At 39.4% G+C, this 27,915-nt stretch overlaps 1 protein-coding gene across 4 annotated transcripts in view; it reads right to left on the reverse strand.

The window, feature by feature from the left end:
* Cdk14 (cyclin dependent kinase 14) overlaps positions 1-27,915 on the reverse strand; it is a 475,778-nt gene that overhangs the window by 173,857 nt on the left and 274,006 nt on the right. For all 4 annotated transcript variants that reach the window (XM_032907015.1, XM_032907014.1, XM_032907013.1 and 1 more), the window contains one exon: positions 25,777-25,900. In XM_032907015.1, coding sequence (XP_032762906.1) covers positions 25,777-25,900 — 124 coding nt within the window. The remainder of the gene's footprint in view (positions 1-25,776; positions 25,901-27,915) is intronic.

The following is a 27,915-nucleotide window of genomic DNA, read 5'->3' on the forward strand; positions in this document are numbered from 1 at the left end:
ACATTTGAGGGGTGGTATGGAAACCTAGTACAGTGGAAACTCTAAAATATATAAAACACAATCTTAATGGTGTCCCCAAAGAATGAGAGAGATGAAGTCCAAACTGGACATCTTCTGTCACCAAATGGAGCTTCGGGTACTAAGACAGGGTTGCATCCAATCTAATTGCTGGACAAAGGGGTGCAATGCAAAAACACAAACAACCAAGGCTGCTGCAAAGGCAGTAAGTTGCTGTCCAAAAACTGATAGCAGGGAGCCCCTGACGATGAAGACAACAACCGCACAGCTCATGGACCTCAGAGACCTGGAGTTGGTGATTCTTCTGCTTTCTCTCGGGGCTCTCATCCTTCTGATGGTTTGCCCTGTCTAACTTTGATGTGATGGTATTCGTTTCATATTACTACATTTAATTTTATATGTTGTGCTGTTATCTCTTAAAAACCTGTTCTTTACTAATGAGAAATAGAAGGATCTGAATAGATGAGGAGGTTGTGAGGGACTATGAGGAGGAGAGAGGATAAAATATAACCAGGACATATTGTACAAGAAAAGAATATATTTTTAATAAAAGAGGAAAAATTAAAAAGATATTTAAAAGTGATATTAAAAAGTATACTATGCCAAAGGCATGATTTGCATGGAGGGTAAAAGCCAATTCATTATCCTCTATCTATCTTCCTTGAAATAGTGGTATATATACTTTACTTATTAATGCATTTATTTTTAGCTTTTAAAATAATTTAAAAATTAAGATAAATTTATGAGAAAATAATTTTTACTTATTCCCTATAGTGTTTTCTTTTTAGAGCAGGGGAAACCAATCCTTTTGTTTTCTGTTACAATAACAACAAACCTGTAACTAAATAAAATAGAATAAAAGAATAGAACTCTGGTGGCTGAGGAGTTCAAGTGTACAATATTTGGAATTAACTAGGCATCTGTAGGGCTTTTCACAGGGCACCACAACAGACTAAAATGCCTCACATGGAAAGCAGAGAAAATAAGTAATTTTGAATCCCTTCCCTTCCCTTCTTAAAAAGATGCTAAAGCCATCGCAGAGGCCAACCTCTCATGATATCATCTAGCTTAATTACCTCTTGTCAGTACTGCATCTACACATTAACAAGAGAAACATGAGGATTAACACTCAAATGTTTTAACTTTTTAGGAATGCATTCAAGTCATAGCATAGTCCATACTGGGTCTTAACACAGATGACTCAAAATTATAAAAGCACTAAATATGTTACTGTATATACTATAAGGCAAAACTGAAAATAATTAATAAAAACAATCATATATAATCTCTTAGGCATTCTTAAGGGTTTGAATAAATTATATCACTTAAAGGTTGCTATGAGAAGTGACCAGCACAGTACAATAACACCAAGGGAACTGTAGTGGTGTGCATGCCCTGGAACTAACCAACAGCTCTCTAATTGACTTAAGGCCCACTCAACGAGAGGGAAGTCAGGCCTGGTATTGGGTAGCCAGCTATCCAGGACCCAAGAAGTCACGGATGTCATAAACCTAGAACTACCACTTTACTCCATAGCAGGTGCTCCACAACTCATTCTAATTATCTGTCCGTATACATACAGATAAGTGAAGTCTTCAGCCCTCATCACTTCAAGCCTGAGGATGATGTCAATCAAAAGTTGTACTCTGCAACAGACAGAGTCCATTACAGAAAATCATAGACATTAAAAGTACAGAATTATAGAGTTCAGGCTCAAACGAAACATGTACAAAAATACACCTGCACTCAAAACTCAGGGATTATTGCTGAAGAGGGGACAGAAAGAGTATAGGAGCCAGAAGGTCAGGGAGTTTTCTTTGAGATTGCATCTCTTAGGAGTACCAGCAACTACATCCATAAAGTCACCAACATGATTGACTGCATAAACATTCAATGGACATGAACATCAACAAAGACATGTTAAAATTAGCAGAAGAAAGACCACAAGTCCTCAGTCCTATACAAAGAACTATAAACAACTGAGGAATGCTGAGAGCAGGAGAAATAGTTTTCTCTAGCACACCAACTGGTCATCCAATTCTTAATAGCCTGAAAACATACACACAAAATGTTAGCATTCTGTCTAAGCTCCACCCCACAGTTACCTGGCAATAGCCAGGTATGCTCCACCCCACAGCTAATAGCCAACAGTCAAATATGCCTGACATTATAAAGGGGGCTGCTTGCCCCCTCCTCATTCTCTTGCTCCCTCTTGTTCTCCCTTGCTCTCACTTTCTTTCCCTTGTCCCTTCTCTCCCCACATTCTTCCCTCCTTCTCTTCATGTGCTCATGGCCAGCCTCTACTCTTCTATTCTTCTACTTCTCCACTCTCTCTCTTTCTCTCTGCCCCTATTAACCTCTTAACTCCCCCCAACAATGCCCTGAATAAACTATTCTACACTATACCATCATGTGGATGGCCCCTCAGGGGGAAGGGATGTTTCAGTATGGGCCTGCTGAGGCACTGCCTTCCCCCAGAACTCCACAGAACATATCCCCCCTCCTTATCTTTTAATAAACACAACATTGGTGACGAAACCTGGGACATATCCTCTCTTTATCTTTTTATAAACACATTACAAATGACAATATAGAAGTCGAGCAGGTTGCATTTATGTATTAGTGACAAAAACAGATACTACGTCAAAGTAAAAGTCTGGAACGAAATTTTCCAAGCAAATGGTCCCACAAAACAAGCTGGAATAGCCATTCTAATATTGAATAAAAACAACATTAATCAAAGGTTATCAAAAACAATAAGGAAGGACACTTCATATTCATCAAAGGAAATCCACCAAGATGAATTCTCAATCCTGAATATCTATGCTCCAAATGCAAGGGCACCCACATTCATAAAAGAAACCTTACTAAAGCTCAAAGAACAGAAGTGACCTCACACGATAATAGTGGGAAACTTCAACACCCCACTCTCAACAATGGACAGATCATGCAAACAGAAACTAAAGAGAGACACAGAGAAAGTAAGAGAAGTTAAGAACCAAATGGATTTAACAGATATTTATAGAACATTTCATCCTAAAACAAAAGAATATATCTTCTTCTCAGCACCTCATGGAACCTGCCCCAAAACTAACCATATAATCGGTCACAAAACAGGGCTCAACAGATACAAGAAGATTGAAATAATCCCATGCATCCTATCAGATCACCACAAATTAATGCTGGTCTTCAATAACAGGAAAATCAACAGAAAGCCCACAAACACATGGAAGTTGAACAACACTCTATTGAATGATACCTGAGTCAAGGAAGAAATAAAGAAAAAATTAAATACTTTTTTAAAATTAATGAATGAAGGCACAACATACCCAAACTTATAGGACACAATGAAAGCAGTGCTAAGAGGAAACTCATAGCTCTGAGTGCCTCCAAAAAGAAACTGAAGAGAGCATATATCAGTAGCTTGACAGCACACCTAAAAGCTCTAGAACAAAAAGAAGCGTATATACCCAAGAGGAATAGACAGCAGGAAATAATCAAACTTAGGGCTGAAATCAACCAAATATGAACATAAAGAACTATAGAAAGAATCAACAAAAGCAGGAACTGGTTCTTTGAGAAAATCAACAAGATAGAAAAACCTTAGCCAGACTAACCAGAGGGCACAGAGAGTGTGTCCAAATTAACAAAAATCAGAAATGAAAAGGGAGACAAAACAACAGATCCTACAAAGCTTATATTCAACAAAACTGGAAAATCTGGATGAAATGAACAATTTTCCACACAGATACCAGGTACCAAAGTTAAATCAGGATCAGATAAACCATCTAAACAGTTCCATAACTCCTAAAGAAATAGCAGCAGTTACTAAAATTTAAATAAAATTAAAATTTAAATAGAGTTTAAAATGGCAAAGCTTCTGTAAGGCAAAGGATACTGTTATTAGAACAAACAGATTGGGAAAGATCTTTATCAATCCTACATCTGATAGAGGGTTAATATCCAGCATATAAAAAGAACTCAAGAAGTTTGACTCCAGATAATCAAATAATCTTATCAAAAATGGTAAAAAAAGAATTCTCAACTGAGGAATATCAAATGGTTGAGAAGTACCTAAAAAATGTTCAACATTCTTCATCAGCAGGGAAATGCAAATCAAAACAATCCTGGGATTCTACCTCACACCAGTCAGAATAGTTAAGATCAAAAACTCCGGTGACAACAGATGTTGGTAAGAATGTGGAGAAAGAGGAACACTTCTCCATTGTTGGTGCGATTGCAAGCTGATACAACCACTCTGGAAATCAGTCTGGAAGTTCCTCAGAAAATTGGACATAGTACTACCTGAGGGCCCAGCTATACCACTCCTGGGGATATACCCAAAAGATGCTCCAACATACAACAAGGACACATGCTCCACTATATTCATAGCATCCTTATTTATAATCACCAGAAGCTGGAGAGAACCCAGATGTTCTTCAACAGAGGAATGGATACAGAAATGTGGTATATCTACACAATGGAATATTACTCAGCTATCAAAAACAATGACTTCATGAAAGTCTTAGGCAAATGGATGGGACTAGAAAATACCATCCTGAGTGAGGTAACTCAATCACACACACACACACACACAAACACACACACACACACACACACACACACACACACACAGTATGTACTCACTGAGAAGTGGATATTAGCCCAAAAGCTCAGATTACCCAAGATACAATCCACAGACCACATAAAGCTCAAGAAGAAGGACTACCCAAGTCCAGATGCTTCAGTCCTTTTTAGAAGGGGGGAACAGAACTATTCATAGAAGGAGATATAGAGACAAAGTTTGGAGCAGATACTGAAGGAAATGGCCCCACTGGGGATCCAGCCCATATATATATATATATACACACACACACACACACATATATACACACACACACACACACAACACCTAGACAATATATGCTACCAAATGAAGGCCAAGAAATGCATGTTGATAGCAACCTGATATAGTTGTCTCCTGAGAGGCTGTGCTTTCTGGGAATGCTCGCAGCCAAACGTTGAACTGAGAACTGGGTTCCCATTGCAGGAGTTAGAGAAAGGATTGAAGGAGCTGAAGGGGTTTGCAATCATACCAACCTACTAAAGCTCCCAGGGACTAAACCACCATCCGAAGAGTACACATAGACAGACCCATGTCTCCAGTTGCATATGTAGCAAAGGATGGCCTTGTTGGGCATCAATGGGAGGAGAAGCCCTTGGTCCTGCCAAGGCTGGACCCTCCCCCACAGTGTAGGGGAATGTCAGGTCAGGGAGGCAGGAAGGGGAGTGTGGTTGGGTGGGGGACACCCTCATAGAAGAACAGGTAGGAAGGATGGGGTAGGGAGTTTATGGATAGGAAACCAGGAAAGGGGATAACATTTGAAATGTAAATAAGATATCTTATTAAAAAAAGAAGAATTCTTTCTCAAGGGATGTATGTGCCTTTTTCAACACTGATGATGCTTTTTAAGAAGAAAGGGAACTGAGGTCCTAAGCATATCCACTATGCCCAGTTCATGCCCTTCTCTCTGATCACAGGCCACTCCAGCCCTTATTTCTCATTTCTGAGCCTTGAGAACTCTTGTTTGGTCCATCAGTGACAAGGTGCATTCTCCTTTTCCTTCCACTGACAATACAGCAGTTTTATGGCGTGTGAGGCAGTTTCTCTGAGTTTGTGAGACCACTGCTCTGAGTGTGGTTTAGGGTAGAGGACTTTACCACCCTCTGAAGTCTCAGATGGCTCCGCTATGAAACGCATGAGACAGCTTTCCTGGATATCCACTACTTACCCCTTCCCTGCTCTCTCACTGTATGTTTCCTTCTGCATGCTTCCTCAGCCTATTCTGTGCTCAGAGGCTGAACTGAGGATCTCAATAGGGCCCTCTGTTCCCAAGGTGGGTCAAGGGAGGCAAATTAACTAAAATGGGAGGAAGGGGGAAGCTAAGGTTCCTGTATTTGTTTCCCAGCGTTTCCCCAGATAGCCATAGTGTTAGGAGTTCTCATTCTGTAACCCCATGGCAGAGAAGTGGATAAGGCTGCTTCTAGCCTGGAAACGTTTAATAACCTTAACCACTCAGTTTCATAAACATCGCTTCATGAAACTTTCAAATCACCCCATTTGAGTTGCCTTTTATTTACTTTTAGGATCTTAATACAGGTGCCACACCTGACCCACCCACGAGGATTAAATGATATGATGAATTACCACTGACCTAAGTAATAGTCAATGCTCACTTGCAAATACCATTAACAACATTACCCTCTTACCCCACCTAGTCACTCCTCTTTTTGGGTCTTTTGACTATATTGTAAAAGTGTAAACTCTATGGAATAGATGCCTTTCTCTCACTCTACCCCATTTTTTTCTCCTCCCTGTTTGTGTTTGAGGCAATTTTGAGCAAATAATCAAGCTGCCTATTTCTCTCCACTTAACTTTAATTGCACAACATGGTCTTCTGTCTTCCAGTGCCTTATTAACTGACAAGCTCCTACCTGACTTGTCCTTGAAAACTACTCAAAGAAGTCCTCTGGAAGTTCTGTTGGCTCCCCTCCATGACTCCTCCACCAAAGGACTCTTCTTTGAAAGGCTTGGGCCTTGATATTACATAACGTGTCCCAACTCAGTCATTTATAAGAGGAGTTTCTTGGAACATGGTTTCTCAGTAGCTTATAGAATGTGCTTGATAGTCAGAATGTCTCAGATTTCTTGTGGTACCAGAATTCTGCGAGTCCTTTCATGGTCACCACATGATACCAGAGAAATTAGCGTCTCCTCTTGAGATTTTTAGTCCAATTAATAAAAGATTCAGGTTGGGCTAAATGAAAGCTTGAGTTCAATTTTATTAGATTTAGAAAGAAACTTCTCCCAAGGCGGGTGAATTCATCAATAGCTCGAAGGAGGAGAATAGAGAAGAGAGGACAAAGTCATGTTTGGGTTACTGGCATGGAAATCTACCACAGTCTCTACAGAAAAGTAAGGAAGCCCAACATACTAGAGAAAAGGCACACATAGGCAAATAAGACCTCAGAAATTAATCTTCCTTTAAAATTTTAATTCTCTCCCATTTTCTTAGCAGTAGACAACAAAAGTTGCTTTAGTCCCATATTCGATCTGTTTATCTCTCTAGTTATATTATACGCCCCTTAGGAGTAATGGTCATTGCTTGTAATTTCCTCATGTCTTGCCTCCAGTGGCCAGTGCCCCTGCACTCCAATCTATCAGCAGAGCTGTAAAAACACAAAGCTTACGTAAGCCCCCGTCTGTCAAAAGAATGTTCAGAAAGGGCATCAATGGTCCCACGCGAGGCTCACGGGGTACAAACTGCAACACTCAAATGTGTTCAGTGACCTAAGATCTCAATGACAGCAGCAGCAGGCGTCCCTGACTCTTCCAGGTCCAGCTTAGGTGGTTCACAAAGAGTTAACCAAGTGTTCTGTTGTTTTTAAACGACAGGGTGGGCAGAAGTATAAAAACATTCATTTCAAAGCTTCCAGCTGTTTACTGTTCCTGAAGAAAGGGACCTGAATTTACCTTTGAAACTGCTTATTTGTTCAGGGAAAAACCAATGTGATTCCGGTTATGTAAATGTAAATCAAAGCCTTCCTCACTGTACTGGAGCCAGCTGTGAAATTAACCTGAATTCTGTTGGTTGAAAGGGAGGCATACATTCAGGGCAAACTGGGGGCACCTCTGGCAGAGCTGTTTCTGAAGCATTGTAGTTTTCTGGGGGAAGATGTTTGCCTCAGGAAGGAAGCAATGCTGCTTCTCGCAAGCTGCCCACCAGAGGCTTTCAGAAACCTGAGAACCTAAACAATGGCACACAGTGAGGCTAGTCACCACTCTGCAGAGAACAGACTCAATGAATCCCAGGTTTGGTTACAATTAGGTCTACATTTCACAAGGTGCTGATGCTGGGTTGCTTGCTGCCCGCTGGTTTAAATACTGGATATGATGGAGCGATCTCAGTCACAGGAGTGGTCCCTGAGATTTTATTGTGGACCTGTCAGGGGGCCTTAGGTTCTCAGGAAATACAAACATCATTTCTTCAAGATGTACTTTTGGGAGCTTATGTTCAGATCTAGCCTGGATCTGGTCAGGGAGCCCATTTGATGGAGTGGTATGTGTCAGGCTTGCACTCTCAGATAAATATGCTTCTTCTGAGCACCCTCCCTGCTTATCCCTTTTCTACCAGTTTCCATAGCTCATTCCAATTCCAACCCATCCTCAAATTCGTATTAATTTCTATGTCACGACTCACTGTACAAGATCTGATTTGTCATCCAGCACTCTACCTTGATGGATGAGTCACTAGAGAGGAGAGCTAACCTACTCAAGGCAAGAAGCTCTGTCTGAGCCTTGGAATCCTCCCCACTGACACTCTGGACCTATACAGAAGCAACACAATGATTGACAGGTTGAACTATGCTTAAGAGTCACTGGTTATGGTTCCAAAGTTTCAGATGCTTACCAATGGCAACTTCAGGTTCTCATCTACATATGTGTAAACACAAAGACTTAACTGTCTGAGCACTGATTGGGAACTGTAAGAAGTGACTGCAGTGACCTTAAACTATAGGAGCACACTGGCTAAACAAATTATGATATGGACTCTAAGTGCGAGTGAGACCGTGCATTTGTAGATACTAATATGAAGCCAATAATAATGCACCATTAAGGGAAAAGGTGAAGTAAGAAATGAGGGCACACTATGTGCTTATAGGTAAATAGTATATCTGGGGAAGACAACTCTGGAGTGGCACAAGGCAACTCCTCATGGGCGATGAGCACAGCATGGGACAGAGGGAGAGAAATCTAATTCTCACTGTACTCCTCCTTTATAACGGTGTGTGCATGTTATCTACTTAAAAAATAACTGTTTTTAGGTAGACAAAGAGAAAAGGTCAATGAATCCTCACCCAGTTCTGGGAAGTCTCAGTCGACTGTCACCCCCCAAGATTCCATCCTTTGTTCTCTCTGCTACAGTCCTAGAATAGTCATTGTTCGTTTTAAGTGACAGGCTATCTTGGCATGACAGCGGGACTAGTGCCTGCAGAAGTGAGTTAATGACTGGGTAGAAGAGGCTGAAAAAAGAGATCCTTTAAATATTCTTACCAGGACAGCCAAGTTGCTCTCTAAAGCTCACACTTGTCTGTGTAATAGCCAGTTTTGCACTTAAAGCCAGAGATAAGCTTGCAGGAACTCTTTGAATCATGCAGATAAAAATCTGCCTCAAAGGGAAATTTACTTGTGGTTGGAAATTACAATAAAAGTCCCTAAGATGATAGAAGTGTAAAAGCCATGCAAACAGCTGCAGTATACATATTTATTTCCATTCACACCACAAAGGACATGAAAGATTCATTTCTACATCTAGATATAGCGTTCTAAATAGCCGACCATTAATGGATGCACGAATACAGTTGGGTAGACTAAGATGTTCTGACTCAGAATCAGTAACCTGACAATTCCTGTTTCCTCAGTTGTCCCCAAACTTCACATATGCTAAAGGACCCAGTGTGGTTCCAGAACACTGCTCTGGTTCTAAGAGAACCTTCAGCAGTAGAACATGAACTCATCCTGTACTGTCTTAGAGAGCTATTCTATCTCTGAAGAACTACACATAGATAGTACTATGTACAACCTGAAGACCCAGCTATACCTCTCTTTGGCATATACCCAAAAGATGCTCCAACATATAACAAGGACACATGCTCCACTATGTTCATAGAAGCCTTATTTATAATAGCCAGAAGCTGGAGAGAACCCAGATGCCCTTCAACAGAGGAATGGATACAGAAAATGTGGTACATCTACACAATGGAATATTACTCAGCTATCAAAAACAATGATTTTATGAAATTCATAGGCAAATGGATGGAACTAGAAAATATTATCCTGAGTGAGGTAACCCAATCACAAAAAAACAAGCATGGTATGCACTTATTGATAAGTGGATATTAGCCCCAAAGCTTGGAATACCCAAGATTCAACTATCAATTTACAGACCACTCAAGAAGACCACACAAGCTCAAGAAGAAGAAAGATCAAAGTGTGGATGCTTCAGTACTTCTTAAAAGGGAGTGGGTGGGTGGGGGAGCACCCTCATAGAAGCAGGGTGAATGGGACATAGGGTTCCAGGAAGGAAAACCAAGAAAGGCAATAACATTTGAAATGTAAATAAAAAAACATCCAAAAAAAAAAAAGTACTGCACACAGAAACCTAGTATCTAGAGCATGTCCTACTTCTCCAGAATCTGTTAAATATGCTTTAAGTATTCACTTCTTGACAAGCCAAAGAATCTGTCCTTTAAAGCACTTATCTTTCTCCACTAAAGCTTTATTTGACACCTTACAGTGTAATTTAAAATATGTGATTATAAAGAAACTTTCATCTTCTAGCACATTTGAATCAACACTGAAGGTACTGAGAAGCAACAAAATGGCCCCGTGCTCACAGAACAATCACAAGAACTTTTAGATATTCCTACAGTGTTCTTCTTCTCTCAGTACTCATTACAGGGAGTAGATACAGAGAAGAAGAAGAAGGGTTATACACCTTTTAATGTTTGAAGAGATCCATTTAAATGTTCCTCTGCAGGGGCTTAGGGATATGGCTTAAAGACAGAAGCTTGTCTATCATACCTGAGGCCTTTGAACTACTAGCAGTAAAGAGGGGAAAATGTCTTCTTTATTTACAAAGCACTTTATGAGAGGATCAATTTTTCCCATTCCTTCTCTTTTTACTAAGTGGCAGAGATTGGATGATGGCTGCCATGGTTTGTTCCTTCAAGTACTACTAGAACACTAGGAGGTTATTAGGTTATTAGAGAACTACAAGGGCAAACTGATACTGTTGAAAGGATGGGTCCATTATGAAACAACCTCAGCTTCCGTCCTGGTGTGAAATACACACACACACACACACACACACACACACACACACACACACACACACGCACACACACATGCATGCACACACACGCACACACACACAGAAGCACAGACACACAGACACACATACACACATACACACAGACACACACACACACACGGACACACACATACACATCACTCTCCTTTCTTAGTTTATCCCACAGGCCCTCAGTGGATGATGGGAATCTTGATCTTAGACTCTCAAACTCCACAACTATGAAGAAGTCAATGTCTGTTCTTCATGAATTGTTTGATCTGGGTGTTCTTATAACAACATAAAATAGACTACAAAAATGCCACAGAAAATACAAAAATCTTCATTCCAAATGAAGCTGGCAATCAGAATAAGTCTATATTTGTTGGATCCTTTGACCTCCCCCTCCCCCCAGCAATGCAGACGTACTTTGGAGTTGGCAAAAGCACGTTAGAGGAAATGACCAGAAAATGTATAATGTATATACACCTGGTAGGCAGTGGAATAATATTATTTTAGAGACAACTTTGTAAGTTTAGTTGTGTGTGGTGTGTGTGTGTGTGTGTGTGTGTGTGTGTGTATGTGTTTGTGTGTACATGCCTGAGAGTAAATGCATGTGCAAACATGTACGCATGTATGTAAGTAAATTTGGGTGTGGCTATGGACTTTCACATGTGTGCTCATGGATGTAGAGGTCAGAGTATAACCTTGGTTATCAATCCTTATGATTATTTCCATGGGAGGAAGAAGTTGGGATTAGGAATACACTCACGTAACTTACTACTTAAGTACATGTGACCAAGGTAACATTTTTTCATTTTTAAGATTTTATGTGTGTGTGTGTGTGTGTGTGTGTGTGCACGCGTGCGCGCGCACTCTGTGGCGATTTCGTGTATCAGAAGTTGGCCTCAAACTGACTATGTAGAACAGGATGATCTTGAACTTCTGAATCGCTGGTGTCCACTTGGAATATAGGTGTCAACCGCCATGCCTGCTTTATACAATGCTGGGGTTAAAAGCAGTGCTTTGCACACACTTTGTCAAGCACTGTATCAGCTTGGCTACATCTCCTTTTCTACAATTACTTTTTGCTATTGTGTATACCAGTTTGAGAGATAACAGTTTAGATTTTGACTGTAAATTTAAGTGACTCAGAAATCGGAAGTTATCAAAGGAAATAATAGCCGTCCAAATACTGGAAAGATTGTCTCACTCCTCCAAGTCATACAAGGAGGGGGAAAAAAGGTTCATTTAAAGTATTTCTGCAGTCATTTCTGGTCTTTTATCTTTTTGGTATCATGCATGATTTTGTAATTAATTAATTAAATTTTCACTCTCACTGGTATTTTGCCATGGATGTGTGTATGAGGGTGTCGGATCTCCAGGAACAGGAGTTACAGATCTGAGCTGCCATGTGGGTGCTGGGAATTGAACCCAGGTCGTCTGGAAGAGCAGCCAGTGCTCTTAGTCACCGAGCCATCTCTCCAGCACCAACGATTTTGTTAGTAAAATAAATTATGTACTTGAAGTTTTTTTCAACAAAACAATTTATATCTACAAAGAAGAGGAAAGAGTAATATTCCTCATTCTGTCTTTGACAAAAACAAAACAAAAGATGAAAACAACCGGAACATACAAATCAGAGTAAATGTAAGTTCCTTATTGCCTTCAATTTAATGTGTTCAATTCAAAAATAACTCTTTATAGATTATATAGGCTACGATGTCTTGATAAACCTTTAGAGCTGAAGGGTTAAGTGGCGGGGTCGGAGGCGGGGACATCCTCTTGTCAACAGGGGTAGGAGGAATAATAGGATAAGGAACTTTCAGAGGGTAGACCGGGAGGGGATAATGACTGGACTATATAAAAAGATGACAATGATGTTGATGATGTTGTTGTTATTGATGATGATGATGGTGATGGTGATGATGGTGATGGTGATGATGATGATGATACAAAAAATCTATCAGCCCTAAGAAGCAAATTAAAAACATTATACATTTATTCTGTCCTTTTTTGGTGATTCCAAACTTTCAAGTTTGCATCAATATTTCTGTATTTAGGTACAGTTCTAAGAATATTGATTCTATAACTGACTTTTGAAGTCACTCATTCAAATTGGTAGCTTAATGTTAATGTGGAAGAAGATCAAAGACCCCGCATTGACAGCTATTCAAAGGGTAGATAGATTAAGTGATAAGTTGAGTACAAAATTCGCTTAGCTGTAACTTTATAATCATAAGAACACTGATTATAAGGCCACTTGGCACAATTTGAAAGTTGCTCATGTTGAAATATATAAAAGCAATAAAGTGATCTAGGAAGATTATTTTGAGATGAATTATCTTCTAGCCTGCAGACTCAGCAGAAATGCTCAGTTAAAATATTTTTCACTTTGATGCCCAAATGGAGTTACTATTGACAAGCATATATCAAGGTTGTCACATTAGAGACAGAATAATTAGAAGAGTACTGTTTTCTTCACAGAGAATAAACTAATGAGTGTCATCACTGCTGTTAGAGAGAACGGAACTGAAGGAGAGTCACTGTTCTGTCCTAAAAGCAAGCCAGTGTCAACAGCTGTAGATCAAATAAATGCCTTTCTGATTCAACAATGACAATGCTTCCAATGCTGAAGTCAATATTCGGAAGAAACCACACTGCCAGTCCAGCCCGACTTGTTTATCACATACCAAGCAAGGCACACATTCTTTCTTCCAACTGCACAGCACAGATGTCCAGAGCCAGTGCAGACCACAAGCATGCCATTCATACATTAGGTCAAATAAACAAGGCGCACAGTTGAAGGGACACAGCTCGCTGTGCATACGGGGCAGAAAATCTGCAGGACATTGATATTTTTACTACAAGGAAGTATACATGACCAGAAGACTTGGTTTATACATTTTCAAAGAATCCATAATAAACCACTATTTCAAATCATTAACTTTGACATTTCATCTACTTTTTTTTAAATGATGGCACGTGCCTTTCTTAATTATGAATGTTTCTAATTACCTATCTTTATTCTAGAGGTTTAAAAAGACTGATCCAATACACGTTCAAAATTAGATTTAATTAAGAAACAGAACTTTCCTAAAACATTCTAAAAAACAGGTTAGAAAGATCTTTAACTTGTTTTGAGGCAAACTTATTTCACTGTTTTACTGAGCAGCAAACCACTAAAGATGATTAGAAATCCACATGCCATTACCCACATCTACTGTATGAGAGTTGTGGGCTACAGCAAGATTTATTCTAACACATCACAAACACTGAGTATGAGGAGTAAAATAGGTGGTGTGCTTCTAAATGGCTCCCCCATTTAAAAACAAGAACCAAAACAAAAAGTCTTTAGCATCCTCTCATATCCCCAGAGTAGTTTTCTAGAATATTCCCACAGACTGAAATCAGAGCATGCTCTGTGTCTCATATAAAAAATGTCCAATTATTTGTGTATTATCCTCATACGTTCTTCTCCATAATTGAAATAAGCTCTAGATTACTTATAACACCTAACACAATATACATTACAGAATGGTAACAAAACAAAACTGTACTAGTAAATCCTATTTATTTATTTATTTATTTATTTATTTATTTATCCATTTATTTATTAAGACAGTCAAGCTTTCACTTCGTAACCAAGCCTGGTCAGGAACTCTTAGCAATTCTCGGTCATCAGGCATCAAAGTTCTGAGATTACTTATGTGTGTATCCATGTCTGTCATAAGTTTGATTTTTGAAGCCTAATACAGTAGAGGCATCTTGTGAAATAAATATATATGGAAGGAATATGAATAAAATTACCAAGTAATGGGGGAAGACAGTACCCTAATTAGATATCTGTCACCACCAAGTGAAACCTCCAGTATCAGAATGGGTCACATCTAGTCGAGTTTGTGACCGAAGTCTCCCCATGGACAACCCAAGGCTATTGGGAAAACTATTGGCTGCTCTCCATAAAGTGCTGGCAAGGCCTTCCTGCTCAAGATAAGGCCTACATAACTCACTGAGTATGGAGAAAACGAACTGGTGGCTGCCTGGAGCCTCTATTGACCAGTAGTGTTCGTGGTTCGAGAAGGCACTCTGTGCACTCTGAAGGAGAAAGGCACACACCTACCCAGCTACGAGCCACTCAATCTACAATGGTGACTACATGCAAGGCCCCAGTACAATACACGTACAAAGCTTGTGGGACTAATCAACCAATATGTGATTGAGTTTAAGGACCACAGCATGAGATGGAACCCATTCTCAATACTGCTTGAGTGGCCAGGAACCTCAGATTAGACAGGCCAGGATAAAACCAGTGATTGTGCTCTGCTGAAGGAACATAGAAACAGAGTGACTTCTGTTGACACTCTGCTATACCCATAGACTAGTGTCTTGCTTAGCCCCTCGATAAGCTTCTTCCTGCAGCAGACGGAGACGAACACAGAGCCCCACAAGAACAATGTGCAGACTAAGAAACCTTGCAAAACCCGGTGGTGAATGGGATGCCTTCACCAAATATCTTCTATCACAGTTCAGGGAATTGCACAACAGGGGGCAAAAAGATTCTCAGAGCCAGTGGGAAAAAAGACAACAAGGAAACCAGGGTCTTCTAGAATCATTAAGACTGATACACATCTGAGCTCACAGAGACAGTGACAGTGTACACGGGGCCTGCACAGCTCTAAGCCAAATGGAATCCAGGTGGTTAAGAGGGGAAGTAGACACAACTCATCATCACTAACCTGGGGTGTATCTCCAGTTGATAATCCCTCACGAGGGATAAATTAGTGTTTTTCCTCCCAATGATGTTCCAACAGGCATATGAACCACACATAAGGGCTGGCTCCATAGTCAATAGTAGATGGCCAACACAAAGAAACTCAATGGTAATTTTGAAGAGATTTGGGGGGGGGTTCATAATGCAATGTCTAGGAATTTGTCTATATATTATGGTTTTCAGTTTTGTGTTTTTATGAGATTTCTGTGTATGTGAATGTATGTGTCTCTACAACGATATGTACTTCTTGTGATTTTTTTCTTTGCTCCTTTTCTTCTGTGAGAGAGGGATGGATGGGAGAGAGACCAAGATAGAGGGTTCCATTTTGGGTGTGAGGGAAAATGGGAAGATCAGAGAGAGGAAGGAGAGGGGACTATAATCAGAATCTATTTTATGAATAAAATCTGTTTTCAACAAAAAATAATTCCATTTCTGTTCTTACAAAAATACAATGGTTTAATTACAAAAAGCCAACATCCTAATATTCTCCTACAATCAATGCTTACAATGTAAACACTGAAGCAGCATTTCTCTGGATTGTATTGTGTTCAAATGCTTAAAGGGAAGATTAGTTATTTGAGTTTTCACTTGAGTTCCATTAATGAAAAACATTGATTAGTTCTGACTATGAATCACCATACCATTTCCATCAGCTCCTGAGATATCAGTAAACATATTTCTGTCATTTCAGACTCTACATGTATGTGACACTGTGTTCCCAGCACTGATGACTACAAAAATAAAATTCGGATCATCCCTGAAAAAATCTGAGGATATTCTACATCCTGCAGTACCCAATATTCAGCTAAGATGAAGTACTTCATCTAAAAATAAACTGTATTTATCTCATTGGTATGGAAATGTAATTTCCTCCTGGATACATGGCAAAAGTACATGTGTATTAAAGGATTGCTTCAAATTAAATTTCTTTATTATTATAAAAATTCCTAACAGTTTTCATCCATGAATGATTGAATCATCAGATGTAAAACCAGCAGATAGGAAGGTAAAATTGTATACATCTTGAAGATCTGACTGTATAATGATATTTTTTGGAACAAATTTTCCTCATGGTCTATGGAATTTCCTCAGTTCATAAACTGCTCCTCAGGATGGGTTCCCACATTGTCTATGAGAGATAAATATGTAATGGCCAAGTAGCTCCTTGCTTAGCAAAGATGTTCTGCCTGTTAAAGGATTAGCATGCAGTGCAACTCTTCTGAAAGCACAACACAAAGATACAAATCTGTCATAAACACGTCACCACAGAACCACTCCCTTTTGCTATTGTTAGTATGTTTTATGTTAGAAAAGCTAGAGTGAAAAATCATGGTGGGAAGTTATTTTTAAATATGAAGTACAAACAAAATCATCATGCAAGCTTTTTAAAAAAATAACAATAAAACTTCCCTTGCCAAGTAATTACATTTAAAAAATAGTTTCTAGATATTGTCAATAAAAATATCTCTGTCTCTGTCTCTATTTCTGTCTCTGTCTCTCTCTGTGTCTCTCTGTATCTCTGTGTCTCTCTGTCTCTGTGTCTCTCTGTCTCTGTCTCTCTCTGTCTCTGCCTCCTCTCTCTCTCTCTCTCTCTCTCTCTCTCTCTCTCTCTCTGCCACTCTCTCTCTCTTCCCACTATATGGAAGATAATGATATAAAAATGCAACCATTTTGGGCAATGTTCATTAGCCCTCAGGGGCATCTTTGTAAAACATGGCGACCGGTATTCAGAGTGATGCCAAGACTGGAGAACGGTCATAGAGCAGGAGCAAGAAGGAAGTGCGTCTGCTTTGTGTAGCCATGTCTCTTCCAAGCTGCAAACCTGCTGAACTAACCAATGACTCTAACATTACCAAGCTTTGAGAACTCAGTAAAGATCGGTGAAGAATGAAATACCTCTATAACATCACTTCACATAGAGCAGAAACAAAACAAACTAAAAACAAACAAACAAACAAACAGTGTAACACTCTAGGCAGAGATGCAACAAATACTATATGAAAAAGAGAAAATAGGAAAAATTTATTTGGAAACAATGGTCAAAAAAAAATACCACGTTGAATGAAATATCAATTTAATTAAGAATAGGCTACTAATTAACATGAAATTTAGATTTTTAACCCAGAAAAACGTTATGTGACGAATTATGGACACCAGATTTTTAAATTCTTGTAACAACTTTGTGAAGCTCACACATTTTAAGTAATCTGCCCAATGATACCACTTAACAAACAACAGAGGGTTCAAACCATGGTGTCCGTCTCCAGAATCGATATTTGGAGAACCTTTATTTCTCTTGCCTTTCCATATGAGTGTGCTTGTGTCTGTGTAAACCCTTCCCTCTCCTGTCACTCGCTTCCACTTACTTGTGCTGCACCTTGCCTAGAGGTGTGCATGGTTATCTCTAACCAGTACCTGGCATTATGATATATGAAGAAGTGTTAAACCTTGGGTCTTATTAAAGTCCCTAATGTACTCTGAAAATTTCCTGAGAGAGAAGATAAAGCCATGTTTAATTATAATAATACTGTTCTTACGTCTCCAGTTCTTGGCACAAGGCTTTGTAAGAAACCCCAAATCTGTTCTAGGACTGTCATTCTTACATTTGAGGCCAAGACTGATGATGGACCCCTGGTTAACTGACTGCAGAGAGCTTCAGTCTTGGTAAAACGCTGCTGTCCTGCGGATTGCATGCCAGAGAATATGAAAATGTTTGAGAGCACTACACTCCCTTCTTCCGAATGTGTGTGTGCTCCCCTGCTCCTTTTGCAATCCTTTTGGTTGGCTGTTTCCAGACTGCGCCTTTTACAGTAAACTAGAGAATCTAAGTGCTTTCAGTTTTTGTGTGTAAGACATTATGGTGAAGTATTTAACTAAAGTAGGAAGTTGTGGAAACCCCTATTAATAGAGATCTGGTTAGACCCTAGGGGTTTGTGATTGGTGTTTGAAGGGTTGCAGTCATGTGACACTCAGCTTTTAATCTGTAGAGATTGTGGGCTTAGTGTCAGAGTGAATTAAGTCTTCAGAAACACGGCAGATATCTAGGGTGTTGGTAAATTGTTTACTGGGGTGCAGAAATAGCACAAAATGGGTGCTGAAAGTGTTGAGCTTGAACAGCAGACCGATGCCGCAGAAGGGAGAGCTAATCAGAAAACTATACCCAGGAGGTAGCTCTGGCATTTCTTCAGCGAGAGCCCAGTGCTGCTGAATTGTGACAGGAACGCCACTAAAGAAAACTCAGCCTTTTGCTGCCCACAGGGCTTCTCAGTGCTTTAATTCACCCCATGAATATAAATCAAGAGTTAATTCAAATATTACTGAGGCTACAGGCCCAGCTGATAACTCCAGGAGGATCTCCTGTAGGTCTGATGTGAGAAATGCAAACACCTAGCATGCCGGGTCCCATTCCTCAACAAGGAGCTCACTGTTCAACGTGAGCTTACGGCATCACGTCTTGATTTAAATGTAACACTGATAATTTATTTTCCATCGCTAAGATACTAGGCATTTATTTTTCCATAAAGAATCTGAACTAGACACCCTCTAAATATCCATCAAAGGGCAGAGAAGCTTTAGGGGAATAATCCAGTGGCAAAATTTGATTTGCATTAGACCCTGGGTATAAATGCCACAGAGAAAAATATCTACATTAAAAATTATGAACCTGTGTATGCGATTTTTCCCCTTTCTCTTACAGATTTATAATCGATTTCCTCTCAGAGATTCGGTGCCTCTATTTTGAAAATCAGGACAAAGCAAAGAAATCCTAATGATCTGAGCATACCAACAACTAGTTGACAAAATAAAAAACTCCACACGCCATGCTTTCCACTTACATGTCACATTTGGCTTACAGCTTTCTTGTAACTGGAGTGCTTTTTATGACATTTGGTTGTAAGTTTAATGTTAACTATGCATAAACTGTCATAATCACACAATCCTAGAATCCTCCTGCCTTTTCTGCTCTTTCATTTACAGAACTCTGAGGGGAGCTAGCCCTTTGACCCAGTTCACCTCAATAATCCACTCTATTACTTCAAGCCTGCTCTAAGCGCAGTTCCCATATCCGACACTATCTGCTGGTTCCTTTCAGGGATAGATTTCCCCAGTGAAACCACTGACAATATTGGAAGGGTGGATACATGTCTCTACCCACCACGAGTGATATTAATGTGTCAATGTGAGCTCACCACTTAAACGCACGACTTTGGTGCCAGATAGAAAGCACAAGGCTGTGCCCACAACCCTCTCCACAATCCAGCATGGAGCATCTAATTCTAAATAGATTGTCTGTTTGCAGAGCTAAATAAAAGCAACGGCCTAAACTTTGCATTAAAATTATGTGTTTAATGGTCCAAGGGCCTTGTGAAAGTGGAGTGATTCTTCATTCGGTAATAAAGCCATTTATTATTACAAACTTTGCACTACAAGAAAGATGTAGTAAAACGGAACCCTGCAGGCCATAACAAATTGGTGAGGTTCAACCTTTAATTTATTGTTATAGCTCTAATGATGAGTTTCCCTTGTGAATGATATACGATAGTTGAACATCTATACCTTTGGGAAAAGACTTGCATTGAGAGACTTCATATCTATCAAGCCCACTGAATGGACCCTACTTAGCATCTAAATATTTATTTATTTTCTTTCATGCTCTACTGTTTTCGATGTGAATTCTGAGAAGCATAAAACAATCAAGCACGCACTTAACATGTCCTACTCTACGAAGATACATTTCTAGAGTGTCCCTTAAATTAGCTTAAAATTGATTTACAAAAATTCCCTAAAATCTTGGAGAGAATTACTGACTTGAGGAATGTGGTGTTCAAGACCTATGATGGAAAGACAGCAGAGGGAATCTCTTGATTAAAACCACAGAGCTATTTAATTATTTTCCTCCAGTGACAAGCCAGTAAAACAGACTATGACTTCAAATGTTTATGAGACTTCTTGGTGTACCTCCTTCTATTCCCAGGATAAACTTAACTATCCTTCAATGTAGTTAGGCTGGCTTTTAACAATAGAAGAAGAAGTTTGGATGACTCCCATGTCATCATGCAAAAACTGCACAAGCTGTAAATCTATAGTCCACTTTAATCTAATTTAGATGGAAATTACTTCCAGCTCTTTGTTTGTTTGTTTTATGTATATGAGCACATTGTTGCTCTCCTCAGACACACCAGAAGAGGGCATTGGGTCCTATTACAGATGGTTGTGAGCTACCATGTGGTTGCTAGGAAATGAACTCAGAACCTTTAGGAGAGCAGTCAGCGCTTTTGACCGCTGAGCCACCTTCCTAGACCCTATTCTGAATTCTTTCACTATTAAATAGAATATTAAGTCCTGATAAATTCATGGGTTTTCTTTGTGTTCTTCAATTCTTTTCTTTTAATGTGCTCAATGCATCACAAGAGTACAACTTAATTCACATGTTTGAATATCACACTACTGAAGACACATACATGCAAATGACATTATATGAAGCGAACATGTTGTATTTATGCATATAGAGAGTAGCACGCACACACACACACACACACACACACACACACACACACACACGTATGTGACAAAAATGAAAGAAAATGGGCCACACATATCAATGACTGTTTGTGGAGGGGACATAAAGAATGGGCTGACAGAGGGAAGGGACAGGGGAATGATGTAATTATAATAATCTAAAAATGAAAAAAAATTATATTCCTGGGATGAATGACACAGCACTGATCAAGATTTAGTGAACAGATTTTTCCTTACCAGTAAGTCCCTAGTCATTAGAAAATAGTTATTAATAAGCACAAAAGTGTTCAGCACAAACCATGAATACTAGAAGGACCTTGGACTGAATTCCTTCTGTGTTCTTTTATAGCACTCAAGCATATACTTCAGAAAACAAAAATAACTTCTTGAAAAAAAATAAACAAATGAGTTAAATTCATAACAACCCCTTAATTCAATGTCTGATAGATTTTGCAGTTGGTAACAGTTCAAGTAGACAACTGGGTGCAGTCTAATAGCTAAATTTGCTCAGTGATGTTTTTATTTTTGCAACCTGAAGTTCCAAACCTTGTGAATATCAAGCACTGTATGGAGTGTGAGAGATTCAAACCAAGCCTGAGACGCCACACTACCCCAACCCATCAATTCCATCTGTAGTCTTGACTATCAAGATCTAGGACAACTCTGATAAAGAGAAGATTGTTCTTTAAATAGCTAGCTTTCCAAAGCTAATCAAACAATTGGTAAACTCAACTGAGTTCAATCTTTAGATGATCACTCACTTTGCCATGCATATTTTTAACCATCCAACCAATATTTATTTTCAATACTTTTCATCAAGTATCTGTTATAGGGTTGTGTACCTAGCACAGACAATAGAGAGTATGGAATGTAGCTGAAGCAAAAAGAGTGACTAAAATATGTTCGAAGCATTAGAAATGGGACTGAAGTTGGTGATGACAGCACTGGGAATGTCCCTATTCTGGGAAGGGTCACAGGAACTATCTCTGTATAAATAAATAAAGTAAAAAACAAACAAGCAAACAGAAACAGACAGCCACCTGTGAAGCAGGAAGCAGAGTGTCCCCGGGAGAGGAGAAAGGCCAATCAAAGGCCATGATGAGGAAACAAGTTTGGAATTTGGTTGCTCCACAGTGTACCAAGGTAGTGAGGACACCAGCTGCATAATGGATTTGAATATATTCCCCATAGATAATGTGAGAACAAATGGAAACGAGTCCAAATGTGGCACACAATTTAGTACATAAAAGTGTAATAAAGCTCTGAAACAGGAAGCTCGTGGTGATAAACCACTCCAATTCATCTACTCTAAATGTACGTAGGAAATAACGCTCAGTGAGTGGTAAGCAGGACTTGCCTTACTGAAAACGGTTAGAGCTTTTCAATGACCTGGAGTTTAGAACGGAGTTCTGTTCGGAGGTAAAAGATCTATAAATACAGCGATGTCTGTTTCATCTCACCCAAGAACAAAAATCACCCAAGTATTAGAATCAAATCCACCCATCACTATTAAATTAGTGAAATGAAAAGAGTGTTCTAAATTCTGAGAAGAATTTTATTGGTATGATCTGCATACATAGTAAGAGTATCGTATTTATTGTATTTAGCACATCTAAACACACATCTATATATGGCATACACAGAATTACCAAGAATTTATTAAAGAATTAGACGACTGAAAGGTAAATGCCTGTGTCTCTAAAAATAAAGACACTTGGCCAAATGAGATTAAAGGCTCTGGATCAACTATCTGATAGAACACCATTGTGACCAGACACTTAAGTGGCTGATGGACCAGCAATGTGACCAGACACCTATTAGGCCAAGCTTCCTAAGACCTAATTTACTCTAAGCTTTACACATCTCTCAAAAAGTTGCTACACCTGCTATAAGCTTATTTGTGATGAAACAAGAAATGATGAGTTTGAATAGACTATGCAGAATAATGTTATTTTATCCTCTGGTATGCTTTTTTTTTTTCTAATAAGGAGGTAGTATTTACAGTACAGAGGATACTGGACCACATTTGTCTCCTTTATTTGGACATTTATGCCCTTGTTACCATAAAAGAGAAAGGAAAGACAAGGAAATGGTTTCCAAAGCTCTTCAATGACAAACTCCGAGTGAAGCCCCTGTGACTAACTGCTCTGCTGCCTGGAACCATCCCCCTTTGACAATTTGGCTCCATTGCACTTTTCCATGCACTCCCTTCTTCTCACCCATACTTGTGTCCAAATGCAATAAATCACGGTTAATTTAATGTCGTAAACTAAAAAACAAATAATGCACAATTAATTGGGGGAAATTGTCACTTAGCGAATGAGTGTCACACATTATACCCTGTGCATGGGATGTGTGCCCACTGCACATTCTTGGCTAGACAACACACCGTGACACTGGAAGTACAGGGCCATCCTGGGCATACCAGTCTGAAGTGAAGAATCAATTGTTTTTAAAACACCTCTGCCTGTCTAGAAATTCTTGCTTTCACTACAAAGAGTGAAAGACAGAAATGTGCATAATTGTCTTTAATTAGAAAAACTAAAACATCGTTTATAAAGGCTTGAAAAGAAATGATATTTCAGCCAATAATGGAAAAATGCCAGAAAATACACATGATTTTGTCACACTTCTTTACATGAATAAACATTAAGGATATATCCTTATGAGACAAATACATACAAAACAGTATGTATCTTTTGGGGCATTTGTAATAGGTAAGAGAAACAAGTCATATAAAAAGACCCAGAAAACACACAAACTGTTAGCATATTACTTCTGAGCTACTCGTACTCCTAAGGTATTTACATTAGGAATACTATCACAGTATTGTGTTAAGACTTCCATGTCACTCTGTTCCTGATCTGATAATAAACACTAGTGTTTCATTTATAACCTGCAAATATAGCCTGTTGAGTCCATAGGATGTTAGTTGTGCACGTATGTCTTCAGGACTGATTGGCACTGGGCAACCAAAAGACTTAGGAAAGTCCTTTAAGATGAACTCACCCTGCTCTAATAATAAAAATAACATTTTAAGACATAAAACCAATTGCCAAGCACATTCACACACTTCTAGTGTATCCTTAGCTATGCAGACGAACACTTTTTATAACATACTTATTGACATACCAAATACAAAATTTAAGAAACAGACTCAATTCTGTTAAATGTTCAACACAATCGTACATTTCAACAAATATTTACACTAGCAAGCTATGATTTAAAAAAATCATTGTAAATTCTTTTAAAGTTACTGGCAGTAACCAACTGTGAAAGGTCCGCTGCACGGCTCATGCCGTAAATTTCAGGAACTACAAGTTTTCCTCTCTTGCACTCCCCCAGTTGCATTATTTATCCTCTGCACTGAAACAGGCTTTCCATCTCGCTGCCTCATACAATCTTGAGGCTGAGTCTGGCAAGAAACAACACATGCAGGCAAACGCACGCAGAGTTTCATCATCTGCATCAAAGAGGCTGACAAAGAAGAGCTTTTTAAGAGTACAGCACTGACCATGCTAACTTTCGATTTATTTTCTCTTTGGAAGAAAGGAACACATTAGACCCAGCAGAGGACATGTGTCCAGTGGTACCTGACCTCGAAAACAACAGTCATTTCCTTCCCTCTTTTTTTTTGGAATGGGAAAAATCATTATTTTCCTCAAAAGGTCGTCTCAACCTCAGGCATCCCTACGTCCCAAGGGTAATATTTTCATTCTCTTCCTAATGGAACAAATTTCTAATCTGGATATGTGTTCAAAAATAATTGAGGCTGTGAAGTGTCAGCCCATCACACTGACAGCAAGTGTCACGCTAAGAGCTGGGAACCCAGTGAGCCACAGCTCTAGTGACGTCAGGAGAGGCGCTGACTTTGCTTCCTGTGGATGAGCAAAGCTGTTGAAAGCCAATCACTGGATTGAACGACTTACAAAAGGCCTGCTCTAGGGCCTAAAGTGTAAACAGCCATTCCCATATACATTGCTATGAGCAACATCCAAAGTAACAGTCACTTCCGGTAAGGTTACACTATTCTATGATTCCCACGTTATGTTATTACAATCCTTAGGGTAACACACAATTTTGAACACCGTCCATCCCAGAATGTCCAAAAATGACACCAAGATTTCACCTCACAGCTCTTCAAGTTCAATAAAAATGTTTAGGCTTCTTGAACTTGTATGGTGCACTGTATGGTCTTCTTACTTTTGATTATTTTTTATAATAAAAACTAAGATAAGGAAGAAGGCCTTCCTTATCTTCAGTACCTTTTATGTTTAAAACTCTACTGATACCTTGTTCAGTGTCATGTGTGAGGATCTTGTTATCATGTCGGGAAGACTAATAAGCAGTCTACACATTATAAAAAAATCTACCAGCCACTATGTTTAACACCATCATTTTTCAAAAGACAGAAATAATTTCTTTATTCCAGAAAGAAAGAATGTACCATGATCTGTGGTGGGAGAAACACTGCATCTAAACAAAGGCAGTGCTACCATCTGCCCGGCGCTCTCACAGTGTGACAAATAGACCGGTAATTAACTGCTTTCCTACCGAAATCTGCCAGCTTCAACTCCCCCGTGTCACTGATGAGAAGGTTCTGCGGTTTCAGGTCTCTGTGCAAAATATAACGCTGGTGGATGTAAGACAGCCCTCGCAGCAACTGAAATAAAAACAACTGAAAAAAAAAAGAAAAAAACAACAGAGGGAGATGAGAGTTAAAATCCAAATGCGAATAAATGCCACTTCAGAAACATAGTCTGCCAAATATATTAGTGAGAAAGGTCAGCCATCACTAAATTTCCTACCAATCATTAAACAATAATATGCAGTGTTAGCATATAAACCCCTAACTCATTAAGAAGTGAGTCTGAGAATTTCTAAGACTCCGCAGTGTTGATCTCTACCTCAGCCACAGAGTTCCATTCCAAAAATAACAGGATTTAAAAGATGAGGTGTTTAGAGTATCAGTCTCTATAGACTAAGATGATGGCCAATCAAGCAAAGCCATCTACAACGTTACAAAAGATAGGAAACTTTACATAGGTGTTCTTATCGAGTTCTACAGAAATGGCATGAGGATGTTATCCCTAGATTCGACCATCAATATGTGTTATGGAACAGAAACAGAAGATGATCTGAGACAATCAGAAGAAAAAAATCACATGGTCACACTAATAGCAAATTTCGGCCAGGCTGCCTTTGTACATACGGCTGCAGAGATTAGCTATTGCCTGAAGAGAGATGTGTGCCTTCATTAATAGCAGAGCTGGCCTAGGCTAGCAGAGGCAGCAAGGATTCAGGAGTAATACTTTGGGTGTGACAAATAATTCGTGAAATGGTTAGTGGTCTCTGCTTTGGACTTCTATATCGAGGGAACCCTTCTATTTTTATAAGAAGACTCACTCGCCATTGCAAAGCTCTGCTTGTGAAGACGGTCCTTGCCAAAGTCACTCCTCTTGACCTAGTATTTAAACGATCGATTTCCCCCAAACAAAAATAAAATGCATTTGTTTTACATTTATGTAAAACGACCTTCTCATAGAACCATCTAGGAACAAAAGGCTGTGCGGAGAAGATCCAACATGAGCTAAAAGACTGATGTTGTAACCACTCTGAAATATTCAAGTGGAAAGGATTTGCAATCCCTGAGGGCTTTGGGAGCTAGCGTTCCCAGAATTTTCCAACTAACCAGAGCTATGGAATCCAAGCCCATGTGTCTACTGAGGCACCCTCTTGAAATGACAGTACAGTCAAGTCCCATCTTTACCCGTGACAAATATGCACAGGCTGGAGAGGGCTTAGTCTCACTATTTCCACAGTTCAAGGGGAAAACGATGGTCATCTATTCTGAGTCAGAACAGACTGAAATTCTGGCTTAAAGATCCCAGAAAGCAAATATCTTTCCAGAATTTGCCTCCTCTTGACTCTTATGAGGATACTGGATGTATACCGGCTTCACTCTTAACTGCTAGCCCCCTTTTATCCTGCGACTTAAGGCTTATGATTTCTACGAAACTCCTTATTTCTCCAGTTTGGAAGAAAGACAAGTAGGTAAATTAAACCATGAAGAGTTTCAAAGTCTTTAAGAGACACATGCATATAGAAAGAATATACTAAATTTTAGAAATAAACCTTTTGTTAAGAGAAATGTGGCTTTGTCCAAGATGCTAGGCACTGCTTGGTACGTGTAGACTAAGGGTTTGGCTGTTGAACCACGGTGATGCTTCCGACCTAATAGAAATATCACACTATGCAATGCCAGCTGCTCAGCCAGGCATCATAGAACAGGACCCTAGAGGACCCTCCTGATAGGAATGTTAAAGTACACTCTGCCATCATCTCCATAACAGTGACAGAGAAATGAGTGTGGTTTCCCAAGACTTCTCAGCATTTAAGTGTGAGTGTCGGATGCAAACTGAGACTGATTACAAAGTCAACAAGCATCGCGTAGGACCTGAAGACAGGAGTCAACACCTGCCGGCGGCATGTTGCTATAGAAGCCACGTCCTCAAATCGGCAGGGTAGCACACGAACATATAATAACATGGCCTCTGAACCACTGAACTGAACTCTGGCTGTAGCCCTGTGCTCATCCATTGCTGTTCTATATTTCCCTGCTCTAAGGAATTTTGCTCACACCATATTCCCCGGCATGCTGCTCTCTAAGTCGGTATCCTAGTCCCTGGTGCC

This window comes from Rattus rattus, chromosome 6, assembly GCF_011064425.1.
Source record: "Rattus rattus isolate New Zealand chromosome 6, Rrattus_CSIRO_v1, whole genome shotgun sequence".
In the NCBI taxonomy this organism is placed as follows: Eukaryota; Metazoa; Chordata; class Mammalia; order Rodentia; family Muridae; genus Rattus; species Rattus rattus.